The sequence below is a fragment of the Calonectris borealis genome, chromosome 1 (genome assembly GCF_964195595.1).
Source record: "Calonectris borealis chromosome 1, bCalBor7.hap1.2, whole genome shotgun sequence".
In the NCBI taxonomy this organism is placed as follows: Eukaryota; Metazoa; Chordata; class Aves; order Procellariiformes; family Procellariidae; genus Calonectris; species Calonectris borealis.
The window spans coordinates 121,054,664-121,074,430 of NC_134312.1; the positions used below are offsets into that span (position 1 = coordinate 121,054,664).

General features: G+C 39.5%; 1 protein-coding gene across 1 annotated transcript in view; it reads left to right on the top strand.

Moving 5' to 3' along the window:
• The window catches only part of BACE2 (beta-secretase 2), a 48,409-nt gene extending 29,125 nt beyond the window's left edge, over positions 1-19,284 (top strand). The window contains exons 3-9 of the mRNA XM_075172908.1: positions 390-606; positions 2,230-2,358; positions 3,572-3,706; positions 6,850-6,951; positions 10,481-10,630; positions 11,828-11,996; positions 17,996-19,284. Of these exons, the coding sequence (XP_075029009.1) occupies positions 390-606; positions 2,230-2,358; positions 3,572-3,706; positions 6,850-6,951; positions 10,481-10,630; positions 11,828-11,996; positions 17,996-18,249 (1,156 nt within the window). The 3' untranslated portion in view covers positions 18,250-19,284. The remainder of the gene's footprint in view (positions 1-389; positions 607-2,229; positions 2,359-3,571; positions 3,707-6,849; positions 6,952-10,480; positions 10,631-11,827; positions 11,997-17,995) is intronic.
• The last annotated feature ends 483 nt before the right edge of the window (positions 19,285-19,767 follow it).

The following is a 19,767-nucleotide window of genomic DNA, read 5'->3' on the forward strand; positions in this document are numbered from 1 at the left end:
CATTTCCTAGCGTCACTTAATACATTCCATCTCCAGTTAAAGAGTATTGTTCCTATTATGATGGACCAGTCTGAGTCAGGGACACATTGTACTAGATGGCATAATACCTTAGGTTTAAAAAAAAAAAAAAAAAAAACAAAAAAAAACCCAAGACACACATTGTGAAGATTTGAGTCATTGATGGCTTCAGGATAAAAACAGGGCCTCAAGATTTTTTTTTCTTAGAGTTTTTTTACTGCTTTTATAATCCATCCCTTCTTCTGTGAGTTTATATGATTGACTTTGCACACTTCACTTTTTTTCCTCTCTGGGAAAAATTGAGATTGAATATATTCTGTTGTCTTGCATTGTAAACAGCTCATGCATAAGTGTATCTTTTCCTTTTAAAGGTCAAGTACATACAAATCTCAAGGGATTGATGTCACAGTTAAGTACAGTCAAGGAAGCTGGACTGGAGTGCTGGGTACAGATGTCATTAGTATCCCAAAAGGAATCTATGGCAGCTACACCATCAACATTGCTACCATTCTTGAATCAGAGAATTTCTTCTTACCAGGGGTTAAATGGCACGGGATTCTTGGTCTTGCCTACGATGCCTTAGCCAAGGTAAATCATCCACTCCCCAGCTATTGTCTTTCACAATGACAATAAATAGAAATCTAACTATTAAAATAAAGTGAGCAGATGATATGCCAGCATTAGACTCCTCCCTCCCAACCACTCTTTCCTATGGATCCTTTGTGTTTGTTCAAGAAAGAATAAATTGGGTTGTGATGGTACCACAGTCCCATGTGAGGATTTTGGCTTTTCTGGTGATGAAGGCTTCAATTTTAGCTCCTCTGGAATGAATAAGCTTTTAAAGAGCTTGTAGTACCAGAGTATGGGAGTAAAGGCTTCTGGTATGTGTGTAGAGGGCGTTTATTAGGGCTCTGATGATCTCCCTCAAGACTTATCAATGGACTAATGAACTTACTTGGCAAAGCCCTTGGCAGTTCATCCTAAGACATTCTCCATTCATCAAGTAAAAGTTGAGATGGAGGGCATGTATGGATAATTTCAGAACAAATATTAGCTACAGTGTTTTCATCAACATAGAACCAAGCACATCCTGTTCTTGTAGAGGTAGGAAATTCAGGTAGAAGTTTAAATTAAAACCTAAAATTTATAGTCTAAAATTTATAACCTTATAGTCTAAAACTGAAAATGTGATTGGAATACTATATATATATACACACACTATTTATGTATATATAAAAACTATAGTTTTCAACATACATGTAACTGTCTGAGAAATTCACAAACTGAGTTATATCCCGCTAGAACAAACGATTCAATACTGCCTGCTGACTCTGGAATTAAAATGCTTTATTCAGGAGTTGTGTGATCATTGTATTGACTTCTGCCATATTTGCTGCCATACACTGTCAACAGACAGACAGAGAAGAGCTGCTTCTCAAACTCTGGTTTGGGCAAATAGTGTAGTCAGGGCATTTATTTTTCCCTTTTTCCAAAGACTTAAGTGTTGTTGGCTTCTGAGGCTGCTCTGTGCTTTGTGTAGTAAGAGCACTTGGCACCTTGTAAGCTCGCCCGGGTCTCTGTCTGTCATGAGATGTACCTGCACGGAAATCTGAATTACAATGAAATTGCAGTACTCTAATAACTGCAAGCATGATATGCAGTGTAGGAAAGAACCTGTTGGCCATAGTCAGCTGAAGTGAGTGTGCTTGCATATGAAGTTCTTTAAAAGAAAGAAGAGGAAATTAGGGCCATTGAATTCAAAGTTCATTAGAATTAAACTATGTTTAAAAACTGAAAATCCTCACTTTACAATTCTGCCTTTTAACTGGAAAGGTGGGAAGGGCAAGTTATATTTGACTGTTCTAATAACCCAAAGCCTTTTCCTAACAGAAAGCATCAGTGAGAGTTTCTGCCTGAAACTGAAACTAGTATTTGAGTTTGAAAACTGCAGTTTCAAGTGCTTTAGGGATTTCTATGACAGTGGTCAAGAGTAAAAATGTTTTTAAAAACAACAGAAACAGAGAAATGACAGATGTTGGTTTTTTAATGACTTATTATATCTAGAATTTTCATCACCTGGTTGTCAGAAATTCAATTTACTTGTGAAAAGTGGTCTTGTTTGAATGATTTGCTCATTTCTGCAAAGAAACTTTTTAATGAATGCTTCTGCAATTCTTTTGCTTTTTTGTTTTGTTTTTCAACACCTTCAAGCCTTCAAGTTCGGTGGAGACGTTCTTTGATTCTCTTGTGAGGCAGGCAAAGATCCCCAACATTTTCTCCTTGCAGATGTGTGGTGCTGGACTGCCTGTTTCTGGAAGTGGTACCAACGGAGGTAGTCTTGTGGGTATCTGTCAATCTGAGAGGGAAGATGTATCTTTGTTAATCTCTCTCCCTCTTTTCTACAACTATCCTAATTCTTCCAAATTTAGTGTTTAAATATATGAAATGTTTTATTATTTTTTAAGGAAAAGTTAAGCACTTAGGCGGAAACTTAAGTGTCTATTTTTATTCTCCATTCTTTTTTTCTCTCTCAATTTTGAGTAGACTTCTGCATTTCAAGTTTAATTTTAATAAAGAAAAACAGAAATGTTGTGGTGTTTCCTCATGGCAGATTTCTTAAACTGAGTAGTCCCTTACTCAGCTGCTAAGCTTGTTCAAACTCATCAAAATGCTACAGTAGTTTTTTTTACATGATGTGAAAAGGGGGAGAGGAATCAAGGCTTTTTTCCTTTTTTTTTTTGTAGACAACATACCAAAGGAAATAATCTGAAGACCAGGTCTTCCCCTTGTTGTTACTCTGGGAAGTCTTTCCATCAGTTTTAGTGGGACCAAGAATTGGCCTTTATTTGGATTATGAGTTGGGATGACTGTTCCTGAATTATGCTGAAATAAGCATATCAGCACAGGAGTTGATCACAAATAGTTATTTTGCTGTAAATTCACAAACTGTAAATGTTAACACACTTGAGATAGATGAAGCCCAAGAAAGAACTCGTGTATGTTAGTTCAGTTCAAAGTCCGATGGTCTAAGATGCTCTCAGTCAGCTTCAACGTAAGTCTTGATGGAAGCTAATAGTGATAGCAATGATGGGATGGTCATATTCCATTTCAGATGTGTGTAAGAAGAATTAAATGTTCTTAAGCAGCATTAAGGCTTTTCTGATCTGATAAAATGCATTTATGATGTGCATGTTCAATATACTGTCCCATTTTCATACATTGCCTAGATTAAACCACTGAAGATACTGTTTTGATTTTAAACAGTGGAGCTTTCATAAGATAATCAGTGTGAGCCTGTAGATGAAGGTGCTGGTAATTTGGCCCAATATGGGAGTTCTGTTTGATTGAAGCATGATCTATTTAATGTCTAGATGTTTCATACTGCTTTATTATTGACAAAGAACTTGTCAGTAAAATCCTTTCAGATGGTGCTAAATTAAAATTTTGTGGCTTTGTGTATCACGATTAAATATTGCCCTTTTTTCCTTTACTTGCCCCAAAACTAAACATCTGGGATTTTAAAGCGTGTGAATTCCTTTCTCCTTTCCCTCAGGTTCTGGGTGGAATTGAACCAAGTCTGTACGAGGGTGATATTTGGTACACACCAATCAAAGAGGAGTGGTATTACCAGGTTGAAATTCTCAAACTGGAGGTCGGAGGACAGAACCTTGAATTGGACTGCAGAGAGGTATTTGCGATAATGTGTTTCTGTCTATATAAAACACAAGTTTGGTTAAGAAAAACAATCAGTTTTGTCTTTGCAAGCAGATGCGTATTCCAGTCTCCTCTGAGAATTAAGGCTGCGTGGTAAGTTTGAAAAGAAATGAATGAGCCATGTGAAATGCAGTGTGTACAAGTTAAAATTGCTTCAAAGAGGACTTACTCATTGACAGTATTTTCAGTAAATTAGGGACTAAGCTACAATTGTCAAGAGAACAATCTACTGAAAATAAGGCTTCTGTGGTATGCAAGGGCTCAGCCTCTTGACTAGTTTCAGTTGTAACGAAGGTGTCTAAACACTGAAGATGGTGCAAGGAGTCTTTAAACAACTACAGTTTATGGTTTTCTGTTACGCAGTAAAATCAAACCAAAGGGTTTTAAAGCAATCCTGGTCAAACAAAGAAAAGGGAAGATTTTGGATTGACCCCTGTGGTGATGTCTAAGCATGTAATTCACTATGGCAGTGGGCAAGTGTCATCCTGGGACCCTTCCCAAAGTATCTCATCCTATGCCTCCTTTTTTTTTTTATTTTTGTAATCCATTTTTGCTCACTTCAGCCTTGCCAGTTATTATTCCTGATAGATACATTTTCTGTTTTTATTAGGAATAATGTTCCGCTATCTCTGGATCAGTCTAATGAGACTGTGTTGTAGCAGCTTTTATTTCAAAGCTGTTTCCTTTTTTTCTGGAGGATATGTGTGTATGTGTGTATTTCACTTGTTTCTTACTGTTGCTTGTTGCTATTCATGTTTTGATTTTAGTTTATAATTTTCAAGCCCTGTTTTCATTAGACATCTTAATTTTATCTTATGCTTGTTCTCTTAGTTGAAAATCATTGGGACATGATAATTCTAAAGTTTTTATAGTTCATGCAAATTAAGTGAAATTCATGCTAAAAATCTTACATGTGCATAAATATTATATTTCCATACAAAATATGGAAATCATATTGCCATATAAAATATTTAGAATTAGTCATATTGTCTTTCAACTTAATAAATAAAACAAGGTCTATTTGAATGCTTCTATTATACTCTTAGGAAAGCAAAACTGCTGGTCCTCTAATATAAATGTTTGTGTTTGCTTTTGTTTCTTGCCTTAAAAAACAGTCAACATGTTTTTGAAGAGGAGCCCTCGTACTAATGGTTTAATACATGCTGTTTCCAGAAAACAACTCACTTAAAAACCTAGCGGTGTTACGAAAGTTTCCTGTTATTGTCGCTCTTTTCTGAGCCAGCGTTTGCTTTCACATTGTACGTATTAGCACAGTATGCTAGTCACTGTTACAGAAGGCATCATTCATTTCTTGATCAAAGGAGATCTTCCCGCAAAAATTTAGAGGAAGAACAGTAAATTAGAGCTAGTATGATTAAAGTTTGGCTAGTTAGGGGCTTGCAGAGGATGCATAATTCACTGTATAGGATGATGAACTATGTGCCCCTTTCTCCTCTTAGTTGTTTTCTAGGAAATGGAACATTTTTTTGTAACCGTAACCAGAGACTACTCCTTTCCTTGCAAGGGAGAAGTAGTCCCCTCGCTTCAATGCCGGGAATCTGTCCAGTGTTACACTGCAGCTGTGGCCTTGAGCTTGGCAGACCAGGGCTGAGCTGCCAGCAGTGCACGCTGCATAGGCTGCGCTGTTAAATATTAACCGGGAAGACTAAGAAGGCAAGAAGTTACTGCCCGCTGCAAGTACACTGTACACAGCATGAAAATCCAGGTGCTTAGTCCCTGGCCGAGTGATTCTGCTACTCCAGGCATTTTGCGTGGTTTTATGTTAGTGATTGGCCCTCTTGGCTGTGCCTCCTACCTACTTTTTTTACAAGGGTGGCTCTCCAGGATGCTGGCGATTGTGTATTTGTGGTACAAATCTGTTAAAATGGACTTCACAATGCCTTGATACTTCTCTCTACTCTTTAGAAGTATTTCTGAGTGTATAATAAATGGTTTCCTGTTTGCTTTTCTTTCAGCTCTGCTTGGCAGCTTATAGCATCTCTTCTTTCAAAAAGAAAGTAACTAAGAGTTACTTTTTTACTTTTTGGTGGGTTTTATTTTTGTTGCTGCGCTAAAGATATTCCATGTGACTTGGTAACATCTGAACCAATGTATTTTAAATTCACTTGCTGTTTGTCCTCTTTACGCTGTATATTACCTTCTGTCTTACGATTATGCCATAAACATGTCACTGTTCAGTTATATTGATTCTACTGCCTAAGCTGGTACCAAAAGTAGTTAATGCAAGCAGCTGCACTGCTCCTTGCCTTTTTTTTTCCCCCACAATTAATCATAGTTTTTAAGGAGTTCATCAAAAAAGATGTACCTTTTAAAATGTTTATTCTTTATTTACTGTATCTGAAGGTTGCTGAAATCTCTTAATCTGAGGGTTGGGGGTTTAATAATGAAGGGAAATGTTTGCTTAGTTTTTTTAGTGCAGATTTTGAGGCAGTAAGATGGAAATTTCAAGTTTCTTTGTACTTGTTTTTGTCTGTGTTTTAGTGATTTTCAGCAGTCAAGAGAGAAAGGTGTGGCATTTGGCATTTGTACTCTTGAGCCAGTACCGAACATGACGTGTAATGAAGCCTAACGTTCCCTGACTATTCTTAAATTAGATAGTCATTAAAAGTAGGCCGCTGTATTGTGTTTAAACTAGAGTGAGTTGTTTTCATAATAGCAGAAACCTTGATCCAGAGCTTGGACATATATGTAAGCTACATCAGCGTGCTTAGCATCTGTCTGCACTGACCATGAGAGTGCTTTTGCCCAAAGTGTATGGAAGGTAAAGTGGATTAGCTCACACCTCTGAAAGGGGCCAGGCTTTACTTCTTTTTACAGTGGTTTGGACATTTGCAACAGCTGTGGTGACACGCAGTAATTTCCTGAGTGGTCCAGATAAACTCTCTCTTGCATCTAGGCTGACCGTATCTTGCTTTTGTTCTCAGACTTCGTTTGAATTCAAGTTATCAATTAAAGCGAGCTGCTGACAGGTATGACATGCAGGTTTGGGAAGACAGCTACCAAAAAGGAACAGCTTTGTTATTGTTATGAAACAGTGGAATCTGCATTACATTAACTACAGTGTGTAACTTCTCACTTTTTTTCCCCCCTCCTTAGTATAATGCCGATAAAGCGATAGTAGACAGTGGGACCACGCTTCTCCGTCTCCCCCAGAAAGTCTTCAGTGCTGTTGTGCAAGCAATAGCTCGCACGTCCCTGGTAAGCTAATGTCATTACATCTGCTCAAAATGTTAAATTCCTATTAAATGATCACATGATCTTTGAAAGGAGTGTCACCTTTGCTGTCTACCTTGTAAGTCATAGGGTTTTAACCTGAGGGGAGCAGATTCTTTCCTGATCTTCTCCTGTTAATAAGTGAGAAATGACTGATGGAACTTTGATGGAAACGGAAAAGGGAAAGGAAGAGGTGGAAAGGGAGGAGGGAAAAGGGGGATCCAAGTACAGACAAGAAGTTTGTGTATGGAAATGCGTCAGAAATAGTGCAGAGATGGAATATTTTGTTCTAAGCATTTCAGAAACATAGACATAATCCTGTTGCTCTGATTCAAAGTATTAAGACTGCAAAAATCAGTCCTTTCATTCAAAATGGAGTGTTTATAAAGTAGAAGAACCTGCTACTGCAAGCAGTTCTTTTCCAAGTATAATGCTTATTGTTGTATAGAGTGGATGCCATTCATTAGGATTATTCATATTAATAAAGCTGCTTTTGACCTTCATTATTGAATTATTTATGTTTAAAAGCGTCTTTCTTTGAAAATAGAGAGGGTTTTAGAAGTAGGGCATGGGGATGGTGGATTTCTCTGAGTGTAGAGTAACGGAAGCAGCATTTTCTGGTTACTAAAAACTATTCATAAGTTTTGGTTGAATACAGTGAACAGCGCCAAGAAGGTTAAAGATGAAGAATAAATCCCAGATATCTCAATGTGAACAATTTTAATATTTTTGCCATGGATTCACAATCAGACAGCAGTAGTCGTTGCAAATCACAGGAAATACAGTAACCGGACTATTGGCCGGCTGTCCAAAAGACAGAGTATTTGCCTGTATGCTGATAAGTCAAGATTGAGATTCTTTTCCTACCTGATTGAGAGTAGAGATTTGGCATGAAGTGTTCTTCACTGCCTGCACATGTCCAGTATCTGAAATAAATGTACCAGTTATCTTACGTAGCTCAGCTTCCCTTGTTGAAAAGTTCTTCTCTTTGCAAAGCACTTAAGTATTGACTGGAACAATTTCAGTCGATGGTGGGGGAATTGAAAGAAGCCTACCCAAGAGCTCTTGTAACGGCACCTTGTGGATAGGGCATCCTCCTGTGAAGTGGGTCACAGCGGTCCACGTTCCTCTGTGATGTTGGTCAGGACATTTGAACTAGGGCCTTCCACATGACAAGTAAGTAGTCAACTGATCAATAAGGTATTAGAGGGGAACCACTCACTCGGTCTGCTTAATGGTTTCTGTTCTTATTAAAAATGCATAAACTAACTCTTCTCTTTTAGGGTTTCTTTTTAAATCTCAAGGACCTTGCTGTTGTACTCTTTTCCCTCCACACACACCAAAAATTACTTTCACAGCTCTAAACAAAGGAGATAGTCTATTAAATAAGAAAGTAGCTGCAAGATGTAAGGATCACATTCTACCTGTGTAGGAGCAGTGTCAGGAAAATGGGTATTTTCAGCAAGTGTACCATGGCATCACAACCACACTCTTAGCGCTCTGTGCTTCTGGCGGGCTATGTACCACTGAAACATAAAATCATCTGCTGTAGTCAGACTTACTTCTCTGACCACAGGTGAACTAGGTTAACAAGTTCCTGCTCCTAGCAGCTTGTTATGAGCTTCCCAGCAAGATGTTATTGCCCCCTCAGGTATGCTGGGGTAACTGCATGTGAAGCATTCCTTTATTCAGCTCCATTAAAAACCAAGGCTCTGAGCTTTATGCTCTTTAGTGGTGCAGACTGTTTTTTAAACCTTACTTATTTGGACTGAAGTCTTTTAGGGAGCAGCTCTAGATGCAGTTTGATGTTGGCAGGTCTGAAGGGTGATGGTTTTGGCAGATGGGCAGAGATGAGCCACAGCTACTATAGGTGGCAGCTACTACACCTCACTGAGCTGAAGCCAGAACAGCATGTCTACTCACAGCATTAATATAATGCTAAGTTAATAAGTTGAAGAAAGGGAGGCTCAAATAAACCTAAAATCTTTTAACCTTTTAGGTATCATGCAGCCAAATCCCCCCCAATGCATTTCTTCAGTGTACAGAAATAAGGCAAAGAAATGCAATGTAATAAGCAGTCTTTCTGGGAAATGAAAGCAGGCACTTAAAATAGAGCACTTTATAGACTTGGTCTGTCCAGTCTGGGTGCTATCTTGCAGTCTTTCTCAGATCACAAGCTCTGCTTTCCAAGAGAAAATGGAAAGAGAGGAGAACTATATTTTTCAGCAGGTCTGGCCTGGGGCTTAGCTGTGAGGGGCAGAGCGTTCTGTAACGTGCCAAGAGGTGTACTTAAGTATGCATTGAGAATTAAGGGTAAAAGCAGTCTGTTGATGACAGTAAATCTCATTGTGTGTTTACATGAGTGTACATATGCTTGTTGGCCCAAGAACAGAGATGAGGACCTGAAAGTATTAAGTCTTTAATGCTGTGCAGCCCTAACAAATATTTCATTGGCAGGGATGTGGGGTGGAGTGAATACCTGTCACCTGTAAAATGCCATATAACTAATGTATGAGCTGATGTTTACAAAATAATTGATATCACAGATAAATACAAATGAGGGGAGTGGAGAGGCTGGATTCCATCTTTCTTTTTCACCCAAACGGGAGGCTTTGGCTGTGCAGCGTCAGAACAAGATACTGCCTTGGATATTGCTTCATGTGGGAATAAGAACCAGCACAAAGTAATGCACTCAAATAAGGAAGGTTTTTCCTCTGATCTGGCAGCAGATCAGCTTCAGGGAGCATGAACGTTAGACAAGATGTTTGTCTTAGGCAAACAAGCTCTGTAGGGGTTTGCTTTTTGCTGTGTTAGTACCATGGATATATTAAGAAGTACTGTTAATCAACCTTATTTCAAAAGCATGTCAAGTTGTACTGGTAGTGAGTGGCAGGGCAGCAAAAGAGACAGAGGGACGTGTTTCTTTCCATTGACTGTGGCAGACCTTGATTCCCTTAGATGCCAGGAGATTTTGGCTTAGCCCTTGGCTTCAAAACCCTGAAGTTGAGTAAGAAGCTGTAGGTATGTGAGGAAGGGAGATGACTCCATTACATATTCATGTGGTTTGTATTTTGGTTTGTGTTTTTAAAAGAATGTCTGCTGCTTCAAAATGTTGGTGTTTGGTCAGAGCTGTTCAGAGAAGAGGTAGGTAGGTAGTAAAAGCCTGTTGATGCTTTGCCTCTTTGCAGTACTAATTGCTCAGGGAGGTCATACATGTTCATTGCAGAAGTGGAAGTAATGAGACACAAATAGGGAAGGAAGGGAGAGCTAAACTTGCTTTTACATCTTCACCCTTCTTCCAAGTCATAATGAGTTATGATGCACCTCGATTTGTGTGTTGGGCTTTTGCTTTGGTCCTTAAAGAAGCAGCTCTTTGTCAGACTTGTGTTCATGCTTGAATATCTCCATGGGAATGGAAGAAGTATTGAATAGTGGTGGTGATCATTTACAAAAATCTATCAAAATGTATGTCATCTGTATGTATCACTTTTTGTTTGTTTGTTTGTTTTAATAGATACAAGAATTCTCTTCTGGTTTCTGGACTGGTTCACAGCTTGCATGCTGGGATAAAACCGAAAGACCCTGGTCCTTATTTCCCAAACTCTCCATTTACCTGAGGGATGAAAACTCCAGTAGGTCGTTTCGGATCTCTATCCTACCACAGGTCTCAACCTTCTTTGTTTATTCAGTTATGCATTTATTTTTACTATTAGAAAGCACATGCTCTTTTAAGCTCCTCTTAAAAAATAGGAGCTGTTTTTAGCAGTAATAGATAACTGGCTTATTGCATGCAAGGGAAATCTTTTTAAATGAAATTTTAAAAATCAAATTTTAAATAGGGAAAATAGCAAACTTGTCAAACCTAAAACCAAAAAAGAAAAACACAATTTCCCTCTGAGTGCAGTCCATGTAGTTGGGAATGATTTTTTTCAAATTGTCAGGAAAAGTAGTCAAGTTTTTGTTTTGTTTTCATGAGCTTTAGCCACATTAGATGTCAATACAGAATGTCTCTGCTCATTTTGATCTTCTCATTTTGGGAAGCAAATTGATTTGTTTTTCGTGGCATTCTGAGTTGGAGCACTTCTGAATATGACAGTCTTGGCAATGAGCCTGTGTGATCTCTTCACCACTTTCTGTAACTTGGTTGGTTTATCTTTTATTAATATTCCATCCCAGCTTTTAGAATATAATGTGCCACTTTTATTTTTCCTCTCTGGCTTCCCCTCCCAGTATAGGTTGCAATACAGGCTAGTATCCTCTAACGTTACTAATACAGTCTTCTACCTCAGGGAATGGTCAGGAGCAAAGAGAAGAATGAACCTATTAAGTACATTTTAACTTGAAATATACTAAAGCCTTATGATAAGCTTTTTCTGTACTGATCATGTAGCTTGGCAATCTTTTATCTTCCCTGAGGAGACAAGGGGTAAAATGTGACTTGAATTTATGAAGCTAGAGCCTTGAAGCTGACACTGAACGCTCTCTGAATCAATTCCGTCCTGATAATTTTTTAAATAATAAAATTATTCTCTAATTTATGTTCATATCCCAAGTTTTTTCTCAGCTATCCTTCCCTTATAGAAAATACAATAAAAAGTGGCTGTCATGAATTTGCTGTTGACCTTCACATAGTGACTGACTGTGTTCAAATTTAAGCTTAGAATCCAAGAGCTTTACCTCTTACCTGCATGTGAGTTTTGACCAGTTTTAAGTCATGTACAGAAATCTGTTTGCCCCTATTCATTCTCTATTTCCAGTGGGGTTTGAGTGCTTGAATATAAAAATCAAAAGTTTTGAACTTCTAAGTACTGTGTGGTATTGCTTCTTAAACTCTGGCTTTTTTTTTTTTTTTTTTAAATAGCTTTATATTCAACCCATCCTTGGAATAGGAGACAATTTACAATGCTACCGATTCGGCATCTCTTCCTCCACGAATGCTCTAGTTATTGGTGCTACAGTCATGGAAGGCTTCTATGTAATATTTGACAGAGCCCAGAGGAGAGTGGGCTTTGCAGTGAGTCCGTGTGCAGGTGAGAGAAATATTGTTCAGGACTTGGTGAGTGAGGAAACGCCTGCTCTCTCAGAGAAACACTTTTGCCACTTATCTGATGGGAAAAAGGATGGTTACTCATGAAGCGTGAAGGGTATATTTTTGAGCAATCCCAAGCTCACATTTCAAGGGGAGAAATGAAGAGGCTGTATTGCACGCAATAGTCTTTTGGTGTGAAGTAAATCAGCCTCAGCTCTGGGTACCTTAGCTGCGTTGCTCCCTCTGAGAGAAGATCATCTTTCCAAGACATCTGTCTGTGTGAGCGGTTTCCGCAACACTTACATGAGACGAGTCCCTGTTTTTAATGCAGCTTCATTTTTGTGTAGTTCCTGATCTAATTTGTGGATAAATGGATTCTTCAACTAACTTTTGCAATGTGCAGTGAAGTACCTTACTCGCGCTTTTCTCTTAATGTAAATTGTGCCCTTTCAGCCTCTCAGAAATACTCAAAGAAAGAGCCAAGATGAAAATGGGACTCAAATTAAGACTTGTGGTGTTTGTGTTGGTTCTAAACAAATTGTTCTCTCAGTGTAAGTAGAAAGCCATTAATTTTTTAATTAGCTGCTGAGGAAATGTGAAAAAGCTCATAATTTTTGGCTGATTTTACAGTGCTGATTAACTTTCTTGCTTTTTCGTGATTTCTCTTATCTCACCAAGGGTAGCTAAAAACAAAAGTTTTGGGGTTTCCTCCCCGTGTTGTTGAGATATTGCCTTGGCATCACAAGAACATACAAGTGGGAGAGGGGGGAAAGGACGTGCACCCATATGCAAGTCTCTGTCCCAAACAGACGTGGTCTATGCCCTGAAAAACATTGTATCATCTGAGATTTGCATGAGAAAAGGACTACAACTGACAGTGCTTTTTTAATCCCCAGTATTTATGTTAGAGAGGGTAAGGGCAGTAAGCACTTGAGTGCTTAATGCAACCAAGTAATTGAGGGGAAAAAAGAGAGATACTAGCTAGCTGAGTTGTAGCTCCAGGACTTTTTAAAAGCTTTTTTTTTTAATCTCTCCATTGTTAATGGGTTCAAAATTGTCATCTTTGAGCTTACTACGAAAGAAAATCTGGATATTGATGTGGGTTGCTTAATGAAGACCTCTATGAGGTACCATGCAGTGATGAAAGACGCATTTTGAATGTATCTGGAAGGAGAGTGTAACTAGACAAATACTGCAGACCAGGTTTTCCTGCCTTTCATTCTTCCTTGTGCTTCCTGACTGTGGTTTTAGCAAGCATAGAGCTGCCTCTGGTCCCTGCCATGCTGTAGCCATTAATGGAGAGGGGAGGGGGCATTTTGACGGATCATACTGACCGACATGTGGTCAGCAGGGGACGCGAGCCAGCTGCTTGTAAGAACTGCTTTGACAGCACATCTTTGTTGAGAAAAAGAATCAGGGAACCATAATAACACCTTAATGTTAATACTGCTACATAGATGCATAGAGTTTGGCCACTTCATGTAGTTCTGCCGACCTCGTCTAGAGAGGAAGAACTGAGCTTGCTGAATAGAAACGAAATCTGAATTTACATGAGCTTGGACATATGATGATACCCAGCTGGTGCTAGAAGGCATTTCCTCCTTGTTTCTTTGTCCATGTTTCATGCATATGTCTAACCTAGTATCATGGGAACTTAGCTTCTTGAGAAATCAGATGGCACAAGCCACTGACTGAGACAAGGTATACTGATTTGTCAGACTCCACGCACATGGGGCAGATGACATTTTGCTGGATGTGCCAGTTATTCTGAATTTACTTCTTCACAGCTTGTGGTTTCCATATTTAACGCTACTTTCATGAGAAAACCACAACTGTGAGTGGTTAGCCGTCAGTGCAGTGTGAGGGATTAAGCTGCCTAACTGGCTTCCTGTGGAGACCAGCTATGTCCTCCATAGCACCTATATTAATGTAGTTTATTTGGAGCTTCTTAGTCTGTTTGTGGGCATAAATTAAATTGAATTACTGGTGGCATAAATCTTCAGAAATAGAGAAATATAAGACCATTTGGTGTGGCTTTGCAATGACCTATGCTTTCTTGTTTACAATAGAGTGTTAACACTAAATTTAAGCCCATGTTTTTATAAGATGTTAAACGGGTATGTGCTGAATACAAAAATGAGGGAAACAGGACAAAAAGCCTTAACTTCATTGAACTCCCAAGTTTCTGTTGAGACTTGGCTAGAGACGAGAACTGGCTTATGCCACAATACTTCTTGCACCATTTTCATTCTCCAGGATGTACCAAGAGTGAGGAGAGTTAGATAGATGGCTGCAGGAAGCTATTCCACTGTGGCAGGAAAAGAAATTTGCTTTTTCCTCAATATGTGAAACCCTTTAAGACTTATTCTGCCTGTTACTAATTTCAGATTGTTTCTCCTTGCTTGCTGATAATTTCAGGGATAACCTACTGTTTACAGGATGACTAGGAAAGGTTTTGGATCAGGTCCCTTCTTGAGACAGGATGTTCAGATCAACTAGTTAGTATTAGTGAAGCAACCTAATGGTACCTCGGCATTGAGCAGAATTAGACCCCTAGTATTTTTGTAGTAAGTGAGAAGATCATAGGAGTAAGACTTGGGTATTTTTTAGGGAAGAAATGCAGCAAGCACTGTAATCATAAATGACTTCTACACTAAACTGTGATGAGACAGAATGCACTCAAATTTGTGGGCACTAAACTCGAGAGAATGGATGGCATGATGAATAGCAGAGCTTCAGTCCAGAAGGACCTCGGTAACCTGGAGGACTGGGCAGCAGAAACCTCAAGAGTTTCAGAAGTGCAAGGCTCTGCACCTCAAGCAGAAAACCACCATGCATGCATACAGTCTGGGAAGGGACTGGCTGAATAGCAGCCCTGAGGAAAAAGAACTGGGGATTATGGTGGGCCCTAAATTGAATGCAAGCCAAGGGTGAGTGCAAGTGAAACTACGTAACAAAGGGCAACTTCCACCAGTTACATTGAGGAAGGTTCAAGTTGGACATAAGGAATTTCTTCTTTACCAGGAGGGTGGTACAGCACTGAAACAGGCTGGCCAGAGGGATCACGGGGGTCTCCATCCTCAGGGTTTTGCAAGACCTGGCTGGATAAAGCTGCAGCTGACCTGATCTATTGATGGTGACAGTCCTGCTCTGAGTAGGAGGCTGGACTAGGTGACTTCCAGGGGCCCGTTCCAAGCAGCACTTTACAATTTTATGATAAATTTGATCTAACTTCAGATTTGCTTCCTTTCCAAACCACTCAAGATGGTGAGTGAGTGAGAGTGAGTGTGTCTGAGTTCTACACAAATGTTATAAAATAGCATTTTTCCAGTTTTTTGTCCTGTAATCATCAATAATGAAGAAAATCTCATTTATTCAAGGTCAAGAGTTTATTGGAGGTAGCTACCACCAAATGTTCTAAAAAAAAAAATGCCAAAATATCTTAATTCAGCTAATGTGTAATACGCTAAGTGTGTGTCACTGTTAGTTTATGTTAAGGGCTTGTTTGAACAATTTAGGCAAATTTCCTCTTTTTTGATTTCCTCTCAGTTTCTCTGGGGTGAAGGAGGGTGAGGGAAAACTTTTCTTTTTGGAGCGAAGAAAGCAGAGGCTGTGCTGCTATCAAGCATTCTCAAAATGTAATTTAAAATGTCAGCCACTATGGCAACAGTTTTGTATTGCCTTTTTTAATAGGAGTAATTATTGTACTCAAGCCAAATAATGAGTAATTAGGGACTGTTTATTTTCAAAGCTATCTCCAAGGTGGAAAATTGTGCTGCTTTTTTTTTTTCTTCACTTCTTCAAAATACTAAATTCCTAAGTAGAAGTACTTATGCCTTGCATTTCACATTAGTATTAAATGTGGTTTAGTTTGGTTGTGCTGCAGGACTTCATAGAGACAGATGAAATGGTGTGAGGGGGTGAGATGTCCAGAAGAAACAATTGCATGGCAGACAAAGTGCAATACTGGGACTCTGAACAAAATCGATTTCTGCCACAGACCTTCTAGGTAGTCTTTTACAAGTGTGTCCACTAATGTGCAACTCTCTTACCATATCTATGTAACAGCAGTGTCTTGGCAAAGATATGCTGACGATATAGGGTGCACGGGCCAGTTTATTACCATCTGATGAGTTGAGAGAGTATGTGTTTGGTATTCACCAGTGTTAGGGTGCTTGTGGGTGCAGCCTCAGGTTTCACCCAGTCCACGCTAGCAGCATATTGCTGCTAAAGGAGTCTTCCCACACTTGCCGCTGGAGAAGGGGTTGGTTCAGCTGAGTGATCCTACAGAAAATTCCTCATTTGGGCATTTTGTTTGTTAGGACAGGTTGGTTTTCCACCAGATCAGCAAGTTGCCCTGACTCTCCTTGCAGCCTACCAGCCACTAGCACCAATACAAAAGAGGCAGCGAGAGACAGGATCCTGTGAGGGCAAGCAGGACTGTCTCTTTCAGCAGCAGCCCGTGATTAAGCTGAATTAAGTCTAATGAGGCTTAAGCCTTAAAGTAATATGAGGTGTTGGGAGGTCAGGGACGGAATACCAACTAAAATCTCTCCCAATAAATTGCAGATAAAGCAGCCCACCTATTCTGCATTTGTTTCTCCACAAAGAACCTTAAAGGCCACCTGCCTGCCTCCCCAAAACCCAGGTTTTCCAAAGGTTATTTTATGCTAATGTCTTTAAACATGCTTTCAGGAGTCGTGTTTAAGATACGTAAGTAAGAGATACTGTTTTCAGTAGGCAGGATCACTTACAATTTGGCAAGAGTGTGTCTTAAGCAGGAAGGTTAAAAATGAGGCCTTTGTAAGAAATACACAAATAAAGTATCTGACTAGAGAAGTGAATTACAACCGTTTGGAAGACTTGTTAAAATGCACAGACAGTACTAACTGCAGGCTCCTAGTTGCCCCAAGCAAGCTAAAAGGTATCCATCCTTCCCCGGCCGCACACCTGCAGATACAAAATGCTCTGAATATTTTGTTGCCCTAGGCAACTCACACTTGCTCTGCCTTTACAATACGTGTAGCCCTGTCCACAACTCAGGGGAACTTTGCTGCGCTTGCCACGGTTACTGTGACAACCATGGGCAGCATAACCCTTTTTAGCAAATACTGGTTTAACAAGTAGGGGTTTGTGATGGTAATGAAACAAGTCACAGTCTGTGATGTTACCGAGGCGGATGGCTGTTCGAAAACAGAGCTGCCAAGGCACCCCTTCATGCTTCTTGCCTTAGCTTTGTCATCTCCATTTTTCGAGCTGCTTGGTTAGCTTCTCCCTCCCTGTGCAACTGCACTGCTCCTTTATGTCCCAGCTTCTCACTCCTGACATTGACCTTCCTCTCCACGGTTCCCTTTTTCTGTACAGCTGTCACCCAGCTCTCCTGCCTCACCTCCTCTTCCTTCTGAATTTTCACCTCCACTCACAAGAGTATCTGTGCTGCTTTCCACCCTGCACCTTGTGTTTAGGATACAGTCCTTTAAGGTATCTATGAAGCTATTGATCCTTCATGCTGCTCCCTAAGACCCTGGAAGATAGCAAACACAGAAGATGTAAGAATCATCTGAGGTACTCTTCCAGTTGTTGCGAATGCCAGAAACAGACAAAAACTGCCCAGGCCCTGACCTACTCCAGCGTAGGTGCTGTGGGATTTTTAAGCTTTGTTAAATTGACATTTCTGAAAGGTTAGTCCAGAGAGAAAAGGTGATCCAGTGGCTTGGGCTTTAATTTGGGCTGTGGGAAACCTGATTTAAATGTCTGCTTTCTCGTTGACAGCCTGTGGAGATGTGGGAGTATCATGGTCTCCTTATGCTTCAGATTCCCATTTTATAAATATGGAATACTAGTATTTTTATTGCAATGAGAAATACAATAAAACATGAGTATGGTGAGATGTATGATGATGGAGGAAAAGGGATATATAGGTATTTAAGCTACGTCTTTTGTTATTTGCTTTTAAATGGTGTCTATAGACTTAATGTTTTTCTTTTTGTAATTTCTCAGAAGTTGATGGCTCTCCAGTATCTGAGATTGAAGGCCCTTTCACAACAGCAGATGTTGCAAGCAACTGTGTTTCTAGTGTTTCTTTCCATGAACCAGTGTTGTGGATTGCCTCCTATGCTCTCATGAGCCTGTGTGGAATTATCCTCCTTGTACTGATCATCCTGCTGCTTATTCCACCACGGTGTCAGCATCGCTACACCGACAATGACGTGGTCAATGACGAATCCTCCTTAGTGCGTCATCGATGGAAATGAGAAACTGGATCGTGAAACCTGGGACTTAAACAGAATGAAGAACAAAGTATTTGCCAAGGGGAAGAAGCCAACGCTTCAGTCCTTTCTACGTTCATTACAAATTGCTGTTGAAATTCCGCCAAATACCCTGCATCATAACTTTTTAAGCTTTATTTTCTAACACTGATTCTGAACCAAAGCACTGTTAACCACTTCTTAAGTGCTACGGTACTGCATTTGCTACTGCAGTATAATGAGCCTTTATGCTCTCAATAGTACCTTCTTTTAAAAAAAAAAAAAAAAAGAAAAAGAGAAAAAAAAAAAAGAGAAAAAACCACACCATGATGTTCTTCCACTGTCTGAACAAAGTTGTCCATCCCTCTTTCACAAAAAAAGGAGCTGTCAGTATTTTCTAACTAATCGAGCCCTGACTGTAGAAAAAGAGAAAAAAACTTAATAATCTTTCTTACTAATTGCATTAAATGAATACTGCATTCTGTTTACATCAATTCATTTTGAAACTGTGCTTATGGTGTGGGGGAGGGAGAAAGGTCAAACTTAAGCAGCAGAGAAAAGCAAGTGAGGTCAAGAAGAAATGTTGGTTTGTGTTTTTTTTTCCTCAAGATCACTGCTGCCACTTGAGAGGGTCACCCTTCCTGAGTGTCATTACAAAATAGTTTGAGGAGGTGAAAACTGGGAAACAAACTTGTTCAGCCTTAGTGTAAAACAAGACTACCTCTCTTAATTTACAAGGATGCTACCACTGGTAAGCGTGTGGCTTAGAACTGGTCTTGAAGCACAAGACGCTCCATACAACCAAATGCAACTCCTTGGCTTCGAAGTAGTAGATTTTATAAAAATTAATACTTCATGACTTTCCACTTTGGTGCACAAAAAAAGCCTTTCAGTTTTCCCCCTAATGTGGGGTTTTGTGGGGTTTGTTGGGTTCTTTGAGTTAAGGATGACTGATATTTAGAAAAGGCTGGTCTGCCTATGTATGGACAGATGATAAAGCTAAGGTCCATGTTCTGCCATCTCTTTTGGTATTCCTGGTGAGTGCGTAACAAAAAAGAAACAACAAAATGAGAAAGACAACCCTTTTTTTTGGCTGAGCTCAGCAGCCTAGAAGTTCAAGGGAAAAGTATCTGCCTTCATGGACAGACTGTGAAGTGAAAGTCTTAATGCTGGCTTGTTTTTCAACTTGAACAGCAGTTGGAGGTGTTTAGTTTAGCTTCACCAGTGTGTCAATCAAATGAAAAGTGTGTGTACTTACCAGCTGAAAATAAACGTGTGGTAAGACTGAAAACAATAGTGGGAGAGAGGAGGGAAGATACATTTGACCAGACCTCCATTGTGCAAGCGTAGATCTTAATGCTGAGGTCAGAACATGGTATTTTCTTTGCAGATGGGACAATTTTTCTTGTATCTAGTCAGTGAGCGTTGCAGGACCTCCATTGCTTTTCCATAACACTGGCGTAGTGGATTTGAAAGATAAACAATGCAAGGTTGAGGAGTCGGTAGTAACTATTAGTTACCTGT